At 33.5% G+C, this 18459-nt stretch overlaps 1 protein-coding gene across 3 annotated transcripts in view; it reads left to right on the top strand.

The window, feature by feature from the left end:
* The window catches only part of CHD1 (chromodomain helicase DNA binding protein 1), a 75248-nt gene that overhangs the window by 13555 nt on the left and 43234 nt on the right, over positions 1-18459 (top strand). For all 3 annotated transcript variants that reach the window (XM_059063492.2, XM_059063491.2, XM_067031384.1), the window contains exons 3-7: positions 12871-13072; positions 14110-14214; positions 15474-15538; positions 17711-17860; positions 17996-18270. In XM_059063492.2, the coding sequence (XP_058919475.1) occupies positions 12871-13072; positions 14110-14214; positions 15474-15538; positions 17711-17860; positions 17996-18270 (797 nt within the window). The remainder of the gene's footprint in view (positions 1-12870; positions 13073-14109; positions 14215-15473; positions 15539-17710; positions 17861-17995; positions 18271-18459) is intronic.

Below are 18459 nucleotides of genomic sequence, written 5' to 3'. Positions count from 1 at the left end.
CAGATTCAGCATGACTAAACCCAGTCATCTTTGAAATTAGTCTTGCTAAATGTTACCTTTCTTAGCATCTATTTCTAGCAGTTTTATTCTCATTTATTCAGTTAGAGACTTTAAGAATAATACTGTACTTTAAGAAGAGTTTATGATAGAATTTTGCATTGGTTTGGTAATTCAGAATGCTAAAAGGAGCTGTTGTGTGTGTTCTTTAGTTCCTAACAAAGGCAGTAACTGGTTTTCAGACCCATGAGGATGAATACTTTTAAGATTTTCTCAAACCTTTGATAGTTATTTTATAGCCTGTAGTGAAAGATAAGGATAACAAATTTTAATACAATGTAATTTTATAGAATTTGAAGGTGATCTGATCTTAGTTATCATCTAGCTGAACCCTTCTCATTGGCTAAGTGACTGCTTCTAGGCTAATATATTTTGAATAGTGAGTTGCACCACCTTAGAGGACCATAACTGAATTTTTTTTTAATGAAAGAGAATAATGTAAACTAAGTGTTCCTTTTGTTGAGTATTACTTCATCTAACTTTTATTATGTTACATGTGTGCATGTGTATACTACATCATGATATAAAATGTATTTATTATTTAAGTCGTGATCCAAAAAGTTTAAAAGCCATTGCCTTTGACCACTAATTTGTATTTTTTTAAATTGTAAGTGGTCAATACCTGCTAATTTCCATATTGTTTCTCTAGCCCTGTTGAAGTGGATAATGGTCTGTAAAAATAACTAAAGGCCCCAACGTAATGAATTCCAGGATGTAGTTAGAAGAGAGATACATGTATAAGCATAATTTGTAATATTGTGAAGGAATTATTAGTAACATATGAGCAAAATTTTGTGAACACATGGGCTGGAACAATGACCTGTCCCTAGATAAATTGAAGAAAGTTACGTGAAGGATAGGATATTTTTGAGTAATCTTAAAGAGTGAGAAGTTTTATCAGTTGCTTCAGAGAAGAAGTGTTTTCTAGAGGGAAAGTGTGGGGAATACACCAATACCCAGCTCTAAAATTACTCCCTCCATGAAGCCTTGCACCTAATTTCATTTGCCCTACCTCCGGTTCCTCAATCAACAACTGATCCATCCTTATATCTTTTTTTCCTTTTTTTAATCATCATCCTTATATCTTTGCTTCTCGCAAGTTTTGCTTTTCCCGTGGCATTTTGTCCCTGCTAGAAACTCTTGTTCAAACGAATTCAAATTACATATGTATAAAACTTGTTATTTCAAAAGTGTTTATTGCAAAAACATAGCATATCAGTTAGAGAACCAATTAAGGTGCCATATATACTAAAGTCCTCAAAACACAGGGACTCAAAAATAGTTACTTCTTTTCATTATCAGGTAAGTGAGCTCTGCCTCTTGAGGTTATCCAGGTACTCTGGCTAGTAGGACAGCTTTGTTATCTGTAACATGTGGCTAATATTGCTCCAGTGATTGCCATCTTCAGTCAACAGGAAGAAAATGGGAATGGGGAGGATTTAAGGCAAGCCAGTTAATGTTTAAGGCTAAGATGTAGAAATTTCACATCACATCTAGCCATAATCCATTGGCCAAAACCTGTTCACATGGCCACACCTAGCTGAAAGAGATGCTGGGAAATCTAATCTTTAGCTGGGTGGGCATGTGCCATTTAAAACTGGAGTGCCAGTTATGTAACACCAAAGGGCAAGCACAGTGGGTACTGGGTGAGTGCGGAGGGGCAAGTAGACAGCATTCATATGGCACAACATAAAGGGATATTAAAAATAAATCACTCCTATTCTAAGAAATTAGTGGCTTTCATTTTTCTGAATTTTCTTTCAATTCTTCATAATATTAGTATTTGTTTTCTTCACTTAGCCTTCTCTGAACCTGTTTGTTTATTTGTTTATTATATGAAAATGAAAGGATTAGACGAGAACCCAGTGTTTGGCACATAGCACCAGTTAGTAATCACCATGTCTTCCTTTTTTTATTAGTTTGTTTTGAAAATGTTAGTATTTCTACAGGTTTTATTCATAGACATTTTATATATTTATACTTACAATTATGACAGTCCAAAGAACACCTAACAGAAAGTTTGAAGTAATGATTCTGATCTTGAACTCAGGGGAAAAAAATCAATTTTTAAAATTCTAATAGCTATTAATATTGAGCTCCTAGTATATGTAAGATAATATGCTTTACATTTTTTTAAATCTTCACAGTAATCCTTAAGTATGTTTATTATTTCCATGTGGTAGAAACCTGAGGCTTATCTAATGGGTGTAAATATATGCATATAATGAGACAAAAGGGCTAGGAGGCGAGGAGAAAATAAGTCAGTTGAATTTCAGAACACCATCAAGTTAGTCCGGAATTTCCCCACAAATGTCTGTCAAAAAATTCTTCCAAAAACTCCCTCAAAGAAGTCCTTTTGAATGGCATTGACAATTAAGCAGTAGTTAAGGAGGAAGGGAGCAAGGCGTAAAGTGAGAATTTAGCGCAGTATGCTTGTTCTTTAGAACAATAAATACAGTTTTTTGATTGCAAATAGAGTTCTATTTATTGTAATATAATAAATAAATTATTACCGTAATTGTCAGGCACACAAGCCTCTATTATAATATCTGTGTAAAATCAGTTTACCTTTTATCAATGTATACTATAACTTCTCTTCCCCTCCTCCTCCCCAGAGTCTAATTCATCTAAATTCTACCAGTTTAAAAAAAGGAAAGAAAAATTATGGAAATGTGATATATTAGAAAGAAAATCTTTACATATTAGGAAGGAAAGAAGTAAACAAATGGATATGTTTTAAAAATGAAATTGTCGATTTAAGCCTTTGATACAGGTAGTCTAATTTACATATGATGTTTAAATACACAGTGTTTTTTTCTTCTTCGTTAGTGCTACTGTTTTGAGATGTTCTTTTCATTCCTCCTCAGTACTTCTACACCCACTTCAGTATTACTTTCTTTTGACTTTTCAATCTAGTCCAAGATTTATCAGGGCCAGTTTCTTCTGTTGGCGATCTGGTGGTAAGGAAAGCAGCTGTCCATTGCTACCACTTTCTTAGAAGGTCATTATTTTATTCATTCTTTCTTTATGTTCCATTGCAGGCTAGTTTCCAATTCCTGTGATAAAAAAGCATGTTTTTCCTTGTAACATAGAAGAATCTTTGTTTATTCACTTGAGAATACATCATTTTCAAGTACTCAGTATAGGTAGTAGTGTTTTCTTTAGTTCAAAGGACTGATAAGAGTGGAAAGTTGAGTATAGAGAAAGGAGGTCATGCAATTCTGTTATAGGCTGGGCTGAGCTAACATAGACTCTCACTCTGAAGCACTTCCTACCCACAAACACGTGAAAATGCTAAATAATATAGAGCAAAGGGAAAAAAAAGTAGATGTGCAGCTGAACTTTAGAGAAAACTTTGATGTGCCAGGAACAGAATGGAACTCAAAGTCAGAGCAGTAAGCTCTGAGCAAACGGGGCAATGCAGGATATTTGGAAGGATACAGGCCCTCTGGACAGGGTGCTGGGATTGGGACTGGAACTTAGTATTTGACTACAGAATTAAGTCTCCTTAAAGCTGGGACCTTAGAAGGGTTGTCTTCTCTGAAAACAGTTTATAAAGTCTCCCTATATGTGCCTTCAAGGACATTTTTTGGTGGTGAGGATAAAATGGAATTCGTTTTACCAAAATATTTTGAAAGCTATAAAGAGATATTAAAAATTTTGTCTTAATTGGAGTATAAATGATAAAAGGAGCCATAAGGGCTAAACAGATAACATAAATGAATGAAGCAGTCCAGGTATAAGACATTTGTTAAGAGGAGGCGACTGGTGAATTGGAGGTCATATCCTTCTTCAAAAGGAACCAGTGCTACTTAGATATAGACAATTGTGACCATGTGGGAAGTGGACCTGGTGTTTTCAGATCGTCTGATTCTTCAAAATAAAAAAAAGGAAGAAAAAATTTCTTTTAAAATTATTTTCTCCGAAACAGTTTTTTTTTTTTTTTTTTTCCAAAACAGTTTTAAGTTAGATGACTTGGAGGAAGAAAAAACCGGAAAGAGAAAAGTAGAGGCAGAGAAACCAGGAGTAAGAACAAGAAAATCTCTGTGGAAGGCTTAGGCTTATGGTGTTTTTGAATAAAAGTAATGAGGAGGTAGTATTAGCCATTTATTAATTCACAAATATATTTTCAGAATATGTCAGGTAGAGTGCTAGAAAGTAAGGATACAGTTGTTAAGTAAAACACCCCTGTGCTTATACTAGTTTATGTTAAGCATACACTAAGTGCCAGATACCATGCTAGATGTCTAATGTAGTCTGGGGGAAGAGGTCTAGAACTAGGGAAGAAGGTGGGATGAAGATTAACAAGTTTTCCAGGTATGGAGAATTGCTTTATACCAAGGCTATGAGGTGAGAAAGCATGGCAAATTCAAGGGCTAAAGGAGGTTAGTGAGACTAGGGTGCAGAATAGAGATATTTAAGATAAATTGGAGAGGTAGGCAGAGATCAGATTTTAGTCATTTTATCCCAAGAACAAAAGTGAGTCATTAAAACTCCTCAAGATGCTAGCTTTACCAGAGGCTGTGAGATGGGGCCAAGGCATATGTAATTGAAAACTTGGAGAGGGATGGTCATCTTCATGTTTGTTAGAGTTTGAAAAGCATTTCTCAGAGCCAATCCACAGATAAAGAATCATTACATTTTAGTTATGTGGAACTCATGAGGAAGTAAACCATTGACAGTAGCTGCACTAAAGCTCCTAAAAACTTAACTTGAATCAAACAATTTAAAAATGGATTTAATGTCTTACTGAACAGAATATTAATTTTTCATGGTCACTCAAGTTATTAAGAACATTCACTTACCATAACCTTGTGAATATTGTAAAAGAATATTGGCTTTTATACTAAAAGAATCTGTGCAGATGTGAATTTTGAGCACTTTTCCTACTGTCAGAGAGCTGGAAATTTTGAAGGCAAATCAGAAGGGCCAAAAAAGGGAGCATCTCCTAGCTGAGTCAGCCTGGTTGAGTAGCCTTCTGGGAAGTACAGCCCAACATTTCTGCTTATGTTTCATTTGTCAGAACTTTTAGCTAATAGCCATACTTAGCTGCAAGGAGTTTTTGCTGTACACTTTTTTACACTGTGTAGACCATAACATTGGGATTTCTGTTACTAAGGAAAAGAAGACATGCTGAGTTGGGTGACTAGCAGTTTCTGAGGCAGCTGTTGTATACAGCTGGTCTTTAATTTCCCTTCCTTAGTGTTTTTATCTTTCCATATCTCTTAAGGAGAAGCTTTATGTAGTTCTTATATTTTTACCTATTCAGCTTGGCCATTTTATTGGCTGAATATTAGATACTTTTATTTTTCATGCCACTGAATGTTTACTTACTTGCCTGTTTCATATGCATTTGACTTCTGCAACTTTAAAATTTCCTCATCTTTGTACCTTCTACTACTTGAATATGAGATACCACAATATTGAATATTAGTGACAAAATCTTGTGGTATTGTAAAAAATTATTTTTGTTTATTAACATTTTGATTTTGAATTAATTTCAAATTACAGAAAAGTTGTAAGAATTTCAAATTATAGAAAAGTTGCAAGAATAGTTCCTGTAATATGCTTCTGCCTGGATGCACTGATTTTTAGCTTTTTGCCACATTTCCCTTTTATTCTTTCTTTTCTTTTCTTTTCTTTTCTTTTTTTTTTTTTTTTTTTTTTTTTTTTTTTTTTTTTTTTTTTTTTGTGGTACGCGGGCCTCTCACTGTTGTGGTCTCTCCCGTTGCGGAGCACAGACTCCGGACGTGCAGACTCAGTGGCCATGGCTCACGGGCCCAGCCACTCCGCGGCATGTGGGATCTTCCCGGACCGGGGCACGAGCCCGTGTCCTCTGCATCAGCAGGCGGATTCTCAACCACTGCGCCACCAGGGAAGCCCTTATTCTTTCTTTTTATACATGTATGTTTATATACATGATATTTATGTAATATGTATTTATTTTTCCTGAATAATTTGAGAGTAGGTTGCAAAAGTCATATCCATTTATGCTTTTAAAACTTCAGTATATATATATTTAAGAACCAAGGAATTCCCTTATATATGCCCTGTATAGTTATTATATTCAGGAAAATTTACATTAATATAATACTTTAATCTTTATTCTGTATTCCAGTTTGGTCAATCATCCCAGTCATCTTTCAGTACAGGGTTCAGTCTAAATTGGATTTGGCTGTCATGTCTCTTTAATCTCCTTTAATCTGAAACAGTTCCTCTTTCTTTGTCTTTCATGACATTAGCATTTTGAAGGTTATAGGCTAGTTATTTTATAGAATATATTTCTCAATTTAGGTTTATCTTATGTTTACTTATGATTTGATGCAATTTATACATCCCCTGCACTCTGCATCCCCTGGCTGGAGGACTGTGTGAGAGATGATATGTCTTTCACAAAGGTATCAAATCTGGAGGCTCATAATGTCTGTCTGTCCCTATTGGTGGTATTCGTTTTGATCAGCAGGACAGGGTGATACCTGGTTTTTCCACTGTAGTTTCTAATTTATCCATTAATACAGCTAATAAGCAATTTGTGAGAAGATACTTTGAGACTGTGTAAAATCTTACTCATCAAACTCTCCCCCTAGATTTAGCATCTTTTAATGGTTTTTGCCTGAACCAGTGTTTTCTATGATGATTGTAAAATGGTAATTTTCTAACACTGCCATCCTGTCCACATGTACCAGTTGGCATTCAGAATTCTTTCAGCCTGTCATCTGCCATCTGTCTGTCTGTCTGTCTTTCTGCCTACCTACCTATCATCAGCATGGACTTGAGGATTCCTGTTTTATTTACTAGGTAATAATCCTTTACTGTCTGTTTTGTTGCTCAAATCAGATTGAGCTGATGGAAGCCCCTTCAAGTTGCCTCCCATATCCTGTTGTTTCTTCTTTTATCTTTAGTATTTTGCTTTTTGGCACAGCAAGCTTGTTTAGGTTCATCTGGTGCCTTCCCTGTCCCAGCCTTAGAATCTGCCATTTCTCAAAGGACTTCTAGTTTACTTAAGTGTGGATTTGTATTTAGGAATCAAGACCTGGGTGCTAGGTGATTGTAAATTTAAAACTTCAAAGGGGATATATTTACATTGGTTGATAAATAGCAAATAAGAAGATACACTGCCGTAAATACAAAAAAGATATATGCAGAGGGTCATTTTTTTGTATCATTGTTTGTGGTATCAAAAGACTGGTTCATCTTTGAGGGACAGGTTGAAACTATGGTGTATCTACAAAATGGAGTATATGCAGTTGCATAAAGGAAAAGGGACTATACCCCTACACTGCTATGGAATGACCTCCAGGATACAATGTGTGTATAATCTGACATTTATATAAGATTGTAAATATGTTAATAATCATTTGTGAAAAGGGAATATAAATATGCTCTTATAATTTGCTTATACTGAAAAAGGGAAAAAGGTGAAAAACTTAAAAAAATAATTTCTGAAGGGGGAGAGAGGTCATGGTATAGAGGAGAGAAGGATGGAAGCTGGATTTTGATGATAACTTTGGTAGCTCTCAAGTTGGATCCAAGTAAATAATAAAGCAACATTAGATCAAAGTGAATAAAAAGCAGTTCCTAAAAATGAAAAAAAGAAAAAACAGCAAATGACCCTAATTAAGCAAAATTAGTGACCATACAGAAGTTTGGTGATCAAAACTAATATCACTAATAAAATATCACTATTTTAGTTGGCTTCAAAGCAATAATTTGATAATAGAGGTGAGTATTCCTGAAGGCCAAGAAGAATATGAAGAAATCTTAACTTTTAGTTAAGACGTCTTAACTAAAATTTAAGACATCTTAACTTTTAGTTAACATTGTTAATCAATGTTATTGCTATTTTGAAACTGTCATGTATATTCTAAGATAAAGCAAGTAAGTAATTTTATTAGTGTCATTTGGAACCAAGAAACTCAACCCAAGTGATGGTATAAATATAAAATCAGAAGTAAAAAACCTACAAATTTGACTTGGAAATACAGTGTAAATCCTTCATGCATTGTCTCTAAAAATACACGTATCCTAGCTCATCTTATTAAAAAAAAATCTTAAAAACAATGACCAATCCAGTAGTAATAGGCTCACCTAGTACTCAGATTTCAATTAATTTCCAGCTTAAACAGAAGCAGGGCTTTTTGATGAAATGCCTGAGTTACAGTCTGAGGCAAGAAATATACAAGATGAGCGTGGTTCCTCTCATCAGACCAGAAAGTGAGAAAGCTATCAAAGATGACTTGAGGTCTTGTGAAAAGGATTCAGGAAGTAGCAAAGGGTTTCCTGTTCACTAAAGAGGGGACAATTTGGGCATTAACAATGATAATGGATTGTTAAAACTCATCAAATAACTTCAAATCCATGAGTTCATAATGAGACTTAGAAAATTACTGGTCTACTTACTTTGAAAGGATGCTAGCAATTTAACTCATTTTGAAAGCTGGAAAAGAAGGAAAAGAAATGTAAGAGCATTTCCTGTATGAACTGTACCTCAAAGTTAACAAATATGGTAAGGGAAATTTTCTCCTTATAGAAGAAGTATTCCACCTACTAGTGAAGAAATGATATAATGGGTAAATAAAGAATGATATAATATCACCATTTTACTGCCTCTAAATAAATAGTGGATGAAGTCCCTGTAGGGGTTATGAGGAACTGTATAATGGAAGGATAAGGCTGAAAAAAACCTGAACACACAGATCAAACAACCTCATACAAAAAGAGACAACCAAACATTGTTTTTTCTAATAGAAGGCCACAACAACTCTTAAAATACATTCTTGCCAAGAACTGAATTTAAATCTGAGCCTCTAGATCTTAACAGTTTACGAGAAACACAAGGGACAGAAAAATCTGTCAAATAATACCACAGAGATGCAGTCAGTAAAATCTGTAAAGCAGGAAATGTCTGCAGGAAAAACTGCCTAATTTATTCCACAAAATAAATTACAAGGGGAAAAAAAAAAGAGGGAAAGGGAACTGTTAGGTTAATGAAAGAGACTTAAGAAACACGTGATTCAGTTGCAGTGTATGAATTGTGTTTGGATTTAGTCCATGAAGAAACAAAATCAACTAAAGAGATAAACTAAACTGGATATTTAATACTATTTAATAATAATATCATATTTAACATTAAGGTATAAGTGATTTTGTTGTAAAAATGATACTCATTTTGTGGATGTTTAAAAATAGTAGGAGTTTTTTTGTTGTTTGTTTTTACATATGAGTACTAAAGTATTTATGGATGAAATTTTAACATGTTTGAGATTGTGTGTTTGTGGGAAGCTGAATTATTTGAAACAAGATTGGTATGAGTTGTTAATTGCGAAGCTGGTTGTTAGATAAATGGTAATTCATTATATTGCTCTGTTGTTTATATTTGAAATTGAGCATAGAAACAAGCTTGAAAAGAAACTTTAATTTGAATTGCTATTTTATGTTTAAATGTTGTATTTCTACTTAATTTACCCTAAGAAAACTATAAGTTTATCAAAGTACCCATAAATATGATGGTGGGTTTTATTTTTTTGGTAAATTGAGAAAGATGAGGAAAAGAATTCAGTGTTTTTAATAATCTACCACCTTATTACTGTTGGGCTAGTGAGATTTAATATAAGTAATAACTCTTAAGTGGTATACAGATACTTATGTTGTATTAAAAAATCAGTGCTATTGATTATTACCTAAATAAATAAAATGTTAATTGGAGCTTAGAAATATTTTTTATAGTCAAACTCGATTTGTGAATTTTATGTAAGACATTGTATCCGTATGTATCTTTGATTTGTTTGCTTATGTATACATCTATCCACCCACCAAACATATTGAGCCCTTCATTTATACAAAGAACAAGTAAGAATTCCAGCACTCCAGGAACATATGGTAGAATACCAAAGGTTAGGATACCAAAAAAACAAAAGAAAACAGAAAACTACAGTGATTATTATATAATGTGTGTATGGGCAAGATAGTAATAGGTAAGGATGCTGTGGGAATGCTGAGGTAAGTATTCCTGATTTAACGTTCAGGTGATTTAATGTTGGAGTCAAGAGAGATTTGTTGGAGAAGTACCCATGAAGTGAGGCTCAAGTAGAAATTATATAGTGGGGAAAAAAAGGGAAGTAATTATGCAAGAGCAGAAAGTGGGAAGAGAAACTCACAGAGAATTACAAGTAGTTTGCCATCACTAAAACTAAGGGTTTAAGTGGGAAAGTGGCTGGAGATAGGTTGGCAGAGACAAATTCCTGCACCTCATAGGTGTTTGACCTTTGTTACAGAAACACTGAAAACTTATCAAGTTAGGCCATGTTTAATTTTTATTCTAGAAAGAGCATATGCAGCTGTGGGCTGAAATAGAATTACTTCATTAGGGAGAGGCTTTTTACCTATTTTCGCTCAGAATTTTATGTCTGAATATAGATCCCCCCCCCCCCGAACCTATATATATTTTCTCTCAATTGTTAGGATTTCCTTTTAAAATAAATTATGTAAAGCATGTACATAATTCAGAAACTGACAACTCATTTCAATCCTTGTTCCCTCTTCCTTCTTCCCTTCCCTCCCTTTGTAGGTTACCATTTTTAATTTAATTGTTGTTTTATGCTGCCATTATTGCTTTTTTCAGAAGCATAAGCAATTATGTGTAAACATTTCCCCCTTCATATACAAAGGAAGCATACTATAAACACTTCTGTATCTTGCTCTTTTTACCTAACTATATCCTGTAGTTCATTCTATGGCAGTATGTAAAACATTCCTTGTTAATTCTTTGTCTATTCTTAATCCTGCTATAAACAACTAAATAAAATAAATACTTTATACTTTTAATACCTAAGGTGAAGACATTCTAATAATAAACCTATGCCTTTAGAGTAGTCTAGGCTCAGGCTGTTAGCTTTTATCTCCAGCCAACTTTTGCCTGGAGAGTATGAAAGGAAGATTCCTACATTCACTTAAGAATTTTGATTTATTAACAAGGAATTTTGACTAGCTACTTTATGACTAATCAAGATATAATTAACAATATAGGCTCATGATAGTTCCCAAATTCAATCATCCGTCCATTTACTTTTCAGGTATTTACTGAGTGCCCACCTGTGTAAGGTATGCTGGGAAAAATAAACAGTACCCTCAAGAAGCTTGTAAGCAATTAAAATGATACTCCTCTGCTTAATTCTTCTTTCCTAAGGGATTAGTTCATCTTCACTTTCTTCTAAATGTTCCCCGATTACTGTACCTGACTTGTTTGTATCTTCAGTGCTCCGCATACTCCTAGTTCAGTTATCTTAAATATGCCCAGAGTGGTATTTATTGGTTGACATGACTGTCTCTCCATAACAGGTTAGAAGTTATTTTAATGGTAAGGACTTTGTCTCATCTCAGTCTTCCCAGTGCCTAACGAATGAAAGTTCTCAGTAAGGTTTATTGAATAAATGAAAAATGTCTCTTGCCTAGTGGGTTAAAGGAAAAATAAAATTGTGTGTCAGGAAAAATATCTTCTCTGATATTCTTGTTGAAATTTCAAGGGACCCAAGTAAAATACAGTATGGTAAATTTTGTTTTTGTTTTTTAATTAAAAGACACTATGCTGTTCTTGAACCAGGTGTCTAGAGGGTAGAAATTGTGGCAGAAATGTAGAAAAACATATATTCCACTAGATTCCCAGATTTTAAAAATAGGCATATGTTTGTTCACACCTTAAGCATTTTAATTTATATCTAACTTTTGGAATCAAAAGTCTTCTTGAAAACTTTTATGTCTGTGTTTCCATATAGAAACGTCTTGCTCTCGAAAAGGAGAAATTACTTTTAGAAGGGGATTACTTTTTGATATTGCAGGATTTTCTTAGAGTAATACCTCCATCTGGTGGTTCTGAAAATTACAGCAAGAGAACATGAAGCTTGAGTTTTGCTGTGTGTTGGTGTATATTATATTACCTGTTGTTTCTCATGAAGCCAGATGAAATTACATCAAAAGCTGAGTCTACCATGTATTTCAAAAATTTAATGCCCTGGTTTTCAACAATTCAAATGTAAACACCAAGTGAACAAATGGCCTTTTGGATAATAGTAATTTATACAATCATTTATTTAGTACAGACCATCTGTAGACTACTTTGGACTGAAAATAAGTACTGGAGAATGAGATAGTTTCTGATTGAACTATTAATTACTTTCACATGTGTGTGTATAGAGGCTAGGAAAGATTGTGAGAATTTGCTATTTCAGATTTATTACTAAGGAACCATAAAAGATTCAGTAATTTTCTCAAAGAAGCAATTACTGATCTTATTTTTTAGTAAATTTTATTTTATCATAGTTGAGTGGTAATAATTTACATTCATTCCCCTGAGATGATAGAACATAAAGTGTAAACTTGAAAACAAGTTGAAACTATAAATTAATTTGTTTTCTACCTTTTGCTATGAGAATTTTTAACACATTTAGCCTTTTCTTCACAGAATTCATTCTTTATGTTTACAACATCAAATAGCCTTTTAAAGATAGGGACTGAAGCTTAAACTTTTTGTTTTCCCAACTTTCTAGCCCAGGATTCTGTACTTGGTAGGTTTTGTTCATTATCTTGGAGGAAGATTGTGATCTGATTGCTTGTGTTTTATCCCAAACTATACTAAATCTATCTAGTTTGTCAGTTATTACCAGAGATTAACATTAATTCCTTTTTCTATTTGTTTGGTTATAGACAATTGACATATGAACTAAACAAGGTTTAATGATTTGGGGCTTTTTGCTGAGTTAAGAAAAACTAAATTTTTTAATGAATTTTGTTTGAAATCTGTTTATTTTCAAATTGTAGCCAGTCGGATGATGATTCTGGGTCAGCGTCAGGCTCTGGATCTGGTTCAAGTTCTGGAAGCAGTAGTGATGGAAGCAGTAGCCAGTCAGGTAGCAGTGACTCTGACTCTGGATCCGAATCGGGCAGTCAGTCAGAGTCTGAGTCAGACAATTCCCGAGAAAATAAAGTTCAAGCAAAACCACCGAAAGTTGATGGAGCTGAGGTAATAAATAAACTATGCAATGAAAGATAGATTTCTTGTATTACTTTGGGAAAATTTATAGCTTTGGTTTAGAGCATTCTTAATCTAGCTTTTAGAAAATGTTAATTTCAAATATACACTTTAAGTGATTCTCAAACTTGTGCTTCAGTATCTGTGTACTGATTGGCTAGGAAGAGAAGCAGTGTGTAACTATAGGAACACATACAAAACTTTGTAACTATACAAAACTGTACAAAACTTTGTAACGCATACAAAAATGAACACATACAAAACTTTCTCTTTTTGAGGCAGAAATTGTTGCATAAACATTCATTGTCTCGGATAAAAATTTAAGGCTTTGTGAGGTCTTTTTGTTAATCTTACAGTGTGATCTCTACTTTCAAGATCTTCAGAGGAGCTACTTTATTGCTAATAGGAGACTTTAATAGAACTCTGCTTCCTTGAAGATACATGGTAGAATCGGCTAAGGGCCATTCTGTTTAAAAAAGGCTGTTACAAGATTTACTAAAACTTGTTTATACCTCAGAATAGTATACAGTAGTGTTAACTTAGAATACCAGTCATGATGAGATGCTTGGGCCAGAATATACATACAGCTTCCTTCATTCAGGAAGTCTTGCTACCACAAACAAAAACAAAAAGTCAGTTGAACTAAAACTGTGCTTGGTTGATTTGCATTCTGACTCAAGCTCTTCATCTTTACCTCACACCAATTAAAAAAATAGCAGCCGCAATTTCAGTAGCACTGGTGTCATATATTAAAACATCATTTTCGAAAATAATAGTCTTAATATCAAAGAACATATTGATTGTCTGTGAAACTCAAAACACCATAAATTATTTATATACAACTAAAGCTCAGCATTTTATTTTAATTATATTACAATAATATTGTATTACATATAATGTGAGTAAGAAAAATAGTCTTAATTTATTATTTGGAGGCAGTGAAAATGTTGGTACTACTTTTCAATAAATTAACCTTTTTCAAGTTTTCTCAAAACTTTGTTCTTCACTTGTTTATATTTCTATTATAGTTTTGGAAATCTAGCCCTAGTATTCTGGCTGTTCAGAGATCTGCAATGCTCAAGAAGCAGCAGCAGCAGCAACATCAAGCTTCATCTAATAGTGGATCAGAAGAGGTGAGTTTTCATTGTGAAAACTCTTATCTGAAAAGTAGACATGATATGTAATCATTTAGGTAGCTATTTATGAAATTACTAGAAACAGGGTTTTAAAAGGATAGGAAAATAACTACATTTAAATATGTGTATCAATAGCCTTGAAATGTAGACATATTTTTATCCAAATTTCCTCTTGTCTCTAAAACAAACAACAGAAATTTGTGCATTTGCTCATCACAGCAAAACTAGAATAAACTAAATATGAATACTAGGAAAATACACAAACACACACATGTATGCACTCACATATATGAATGAAGAAATCCTGTACTGTTAAATCATATTTATACAGAACATTAATAAGAGAATTCTCAATGTGTTTTTAAAAGAATAGGCTGCAACTGTAAACAGTGTAGTTCCTGTGTGCATATGAACACACATGCAGGTATGTTTGCACAAATACATTCAGGAAGAACTGTAGGTTCCTCCAACTATCCGAAAGTAGAGTGTTCCTTTCCTAAGCCAAATGGTGTAAAGCAGAGAAGCTATTTCCTTAGGACACATCTTGCTAACTGTTGTGCAAAATAAATGGAGATAAAGCACAGATGCTCACAGACACAATTCAGAATTATGGCAGCTAGTGCTGAGATGAGGAGTGTAGTTCCCAGGGACGGGGCTTGGAGGTGCTGTTCTCGCTGCTCCACATCCTTGCCGCCTCTATAACAGCTCTCTGCAAAACAAATGCTGAATGCTGTTTTTTGCTTTTTGCTGGTTTTTGTAAAAGTAAAAATTCTCTTTGGATTTTTTTCAGTTAGTGAAACGGCTACTAATGAAGGTTTTTTGTAAAAGTGAAGTGATAGAAATTGAACTTTCAAAGAGTGGGGGATATTTGTATATCAAAAACTGCCTGATGAGGAAGAAAAATATTAAATGAAAATTTGACATACCAACAATTAGGATTCCTTTTTGAGGCCATAATAGGCAACAGTAATAGTCTCCAGAGACAGTAGATTATAAGATTTTACACAAAATGCTGGCATTGTGATGTTTACCTAATTTCACTGGCTGTTATATATTTGCAATAAAAATGTTATTAATTACTTTATGTGCTAATTAATGGTATAAACATAACATGGAAAAAAAGAGCCTTTATTATTAAAGTGAATGTTAATAAAAAGTAATAAAAGTAGTAAAGTAATAAAAAGTTAATAAAAGTAATAAAAATGCATTATGGTTAAATTCTAATCATTATTAACTTTATATATTTTTCTCTACAGGATTCTTCTAGCAGTGAAGATTCCGATGACTCATCGAGTGAGGTCAAAAGGAAAAAGCATAAAGAGTATGCCGTTTTGTTCAACTGATTACTTTTATATCAAAAAAATCCTAATCATTTTGTATTTCTTCCTTTATGAACAATTGTTGCCCAAAGTGAACTTCTTGGTTCATGGCATTTTGTTAGGTTAATTTAAACCATTAATTTTTAACTTTTATCTTTCTGTGACAACCTGAGTTTTTTGTGCCATTTGTTTATCTCCTATAATCCCTCTCCCCTATATATTTTTAAACTTCAAAGATCTTCTTAGTCACAATATCAGAAAATCTTGATAACTTGAGAAACCTATATAGGAGTATAGGGGACCAACAGATGATAGATTTTAGGTGATTCTGATGTTCACAGCTATCCTTACTATTTAACTGCACATGAAATTTACTTCTTCTGTATAACTCATTTAGAACTCACTGTAATTTCTTAAAGATCTTGACCCAGGGGGCTTCCCTGGTGGAGCAGTGGTTGAGAGTCCGCCTGCCGATGCAGGGGACACAGGTTCGTGCCCCGGTCTGGGAAGATCCCACATGCCGCGGAGTGGCTAGGCCCGTGGGCCATGGCCTCTGAGCCTGTGCATCCGGAGCCTGTGCTCCACAACGGGAGAGGCCACAGCAGTAAGAGGCCTTCATACCGCAAAAAAAAAAAAAAAAAAAGATCTTGACCCAGGAAGTGTTAAGAGTACCTCAGATCTCAGTTCCGATATTTTAGATGGTCTGAGGTTTTTTTCCTCTCGTTTCTCATTGTTCCATTGTCTTGTCTCTTACTTTTCTCTTTGTCTTGAGTATTCTGCACTTTCACTTTGGTGCATCCAGCTTTGGATTTGTTATTTATTTATCCCACTTTATGCACTTTATTTTATGCATCTTTAATGTGAAGATTCATGAGTTTTACTAGTTTCTGAAAATTCAGTCATTGTATCTCTAGGCATTTTCTCTTTCCCATTCTGTAAATCTTCTCTGTTACTACAGTTAATGGATATATATTGTATCTGTCTTACTGGATCATATCTGTTGTATATATTTGTTGGATCATCTATCCTATCCATGAATCTTACTGTATCATGTTTTTTATCCTTTTATTGCTATGCTACATTCTGGCTGATTTCTTCAAATCTGTCTTCTGTTTTACTAAGTGTATTTTCAACTACTGTGTCTCATCAACTGTTTAACTCTTCCACTGAGTTAGTAATTTCTGAACTTAGCATGGGTGCAAGCAAAAGAATATTTTTAAAACAAAAGTAATTTGGGATGATGGATAGATTTGGTTGGATATAAAAATCATAATATTTATTATAAAAATGTAAAACAGAGACTTTTTCATATATCCTGCCTATTGCTATTGTCTAATGTGCAAACTCTGAAAAAATACTCAAGATAAAAAAATTAGCTTCTTTATTATGTTTTATATGATAAACCAGATTTAATCTTGTGTGCTTGCTTGTGTAACCCTTAACATAGTTTAATTGATGCAAGCCATGCAGAGCAATGGAGTAGCAACAGCAGCTGTGAGACAGGGTGTAGTGTATATGTAAGAACTCAATGTGTATCTTTCATGTGAAGTTTATATTATAGCAGAATATTAACAGTGCATCCAATATTTTTTTCTTTACATGTTAATTGGAATTAAATAGACTAAAAATAGTAATAAAGTTAAGGTAATAATTGAATGTTGGTTAAGATGGAATTTTTTGTTTGTTTTTCCATTTTCTGATACCTTATTTTAAGTTTCTTAATGAACGTGTTGTATTTTAAAAATCATTTTTGAAGTCTATGTTTTAAAAAATCACAATCTCCAGAAAATTAAAATGAAAGGGATTAGAATCTCTTTTTGAAATGGCAAGTATAATAATTATACAAGATTTTCAGAATTAAACACTGTGACTCTTCAAATTAACATACTGTGTTTTAATCTATACTAATAATCAAAATAGATCTACTTAATTTGCCTTTCATTGAGGTATAACTAAATAATTAACAGAAAACTATGGAGTTGGAGAAATCTATGAAGAATATTTTCTAGCATTTTTCTTATTCTATAGACATTTGAATATTTTTATAACGGGTGAAAGCAATATTTTTGATATCAGCTGGAATGTAATTTAGCCTGATTATTTTTATATCTTATCAGACATAATTTGCTATATGATAAGTATGAATAAACATACTTTATATATTTTACATACAGTGAAGATTGGCAGATGTCTGGGTCAGGATCTCCATCTCAGTCTGGTTCAGATTCAGAATCTGAAGAAGAAAGAGATAAAAGTAGTTGTGATGAAACAGAATCTGATTATGAGCCAAAAAACAAAGTTAAAAGTAGAAAACCTCAAAATAGGTAAGTATAGTATGTTCTTGGTTTGATTCTGAAAATTGTTGGTTATAGAAGGTATTCGGTCTTTTTCTCAGTTTCTCAAATCTTGTTTTATGCCAGTATTTCTGTAAAACACCTCTCTCCCCTGGTCTTCCTTAGATCTAAGTCAAAAAATGGAAAAAAGATTATTGGACAAAAAAAGAGACAGATTGACTCATCTGAGGAAGAGGAGGAGGATGAAGAAGACTATGATAATGATAAAAGAAGCTCTCGTCGACAAGCAACTGTCAATGTTAGCTATAAGGAAGACGAAGAAATGAAAACAGATTCTGATGACCTACTTGAAGTCTGTGGAGAGGATGTTCCTCAACCCGAGGAAGAGGAATTTGAAACAATAGAACGGTTTATGGATTGTCGCATTGGGAGAAAAGGAGGTATTTTTAAAAAAAATTTTTTTTGGTTGTTTCAGTAATATTTACTAGAGTAAAGTATTTCTTGAAGATTTTTCAACTTTGAAAGCCAAGAGGGTGTATTATTTTCTTTTTACTTATTTGCTATAAAATATACTTTGCTTAGCCTGAATATTTTCTTCCCAGGAAGTATCCATTTGATCTCATCATACG

This window comes from Kogia breviceps, chromosome 4 (assembly GCF_026419965.1).
Source record: "Kogia breviceps isolate mKogBre1 chromosome 4, mKogBre1 haplotype 1, whole genome shotgun sequence".
NCBI classification, from domain to species: Eukaryota; Metazoa; Chordata; class Mammalia; order Artiodactyla; family Physeteridae; genus Kogia; species Kogia breviceps.
This window is presented reverse-complemented; position numbering and strand designations above follow the sequence as displayed.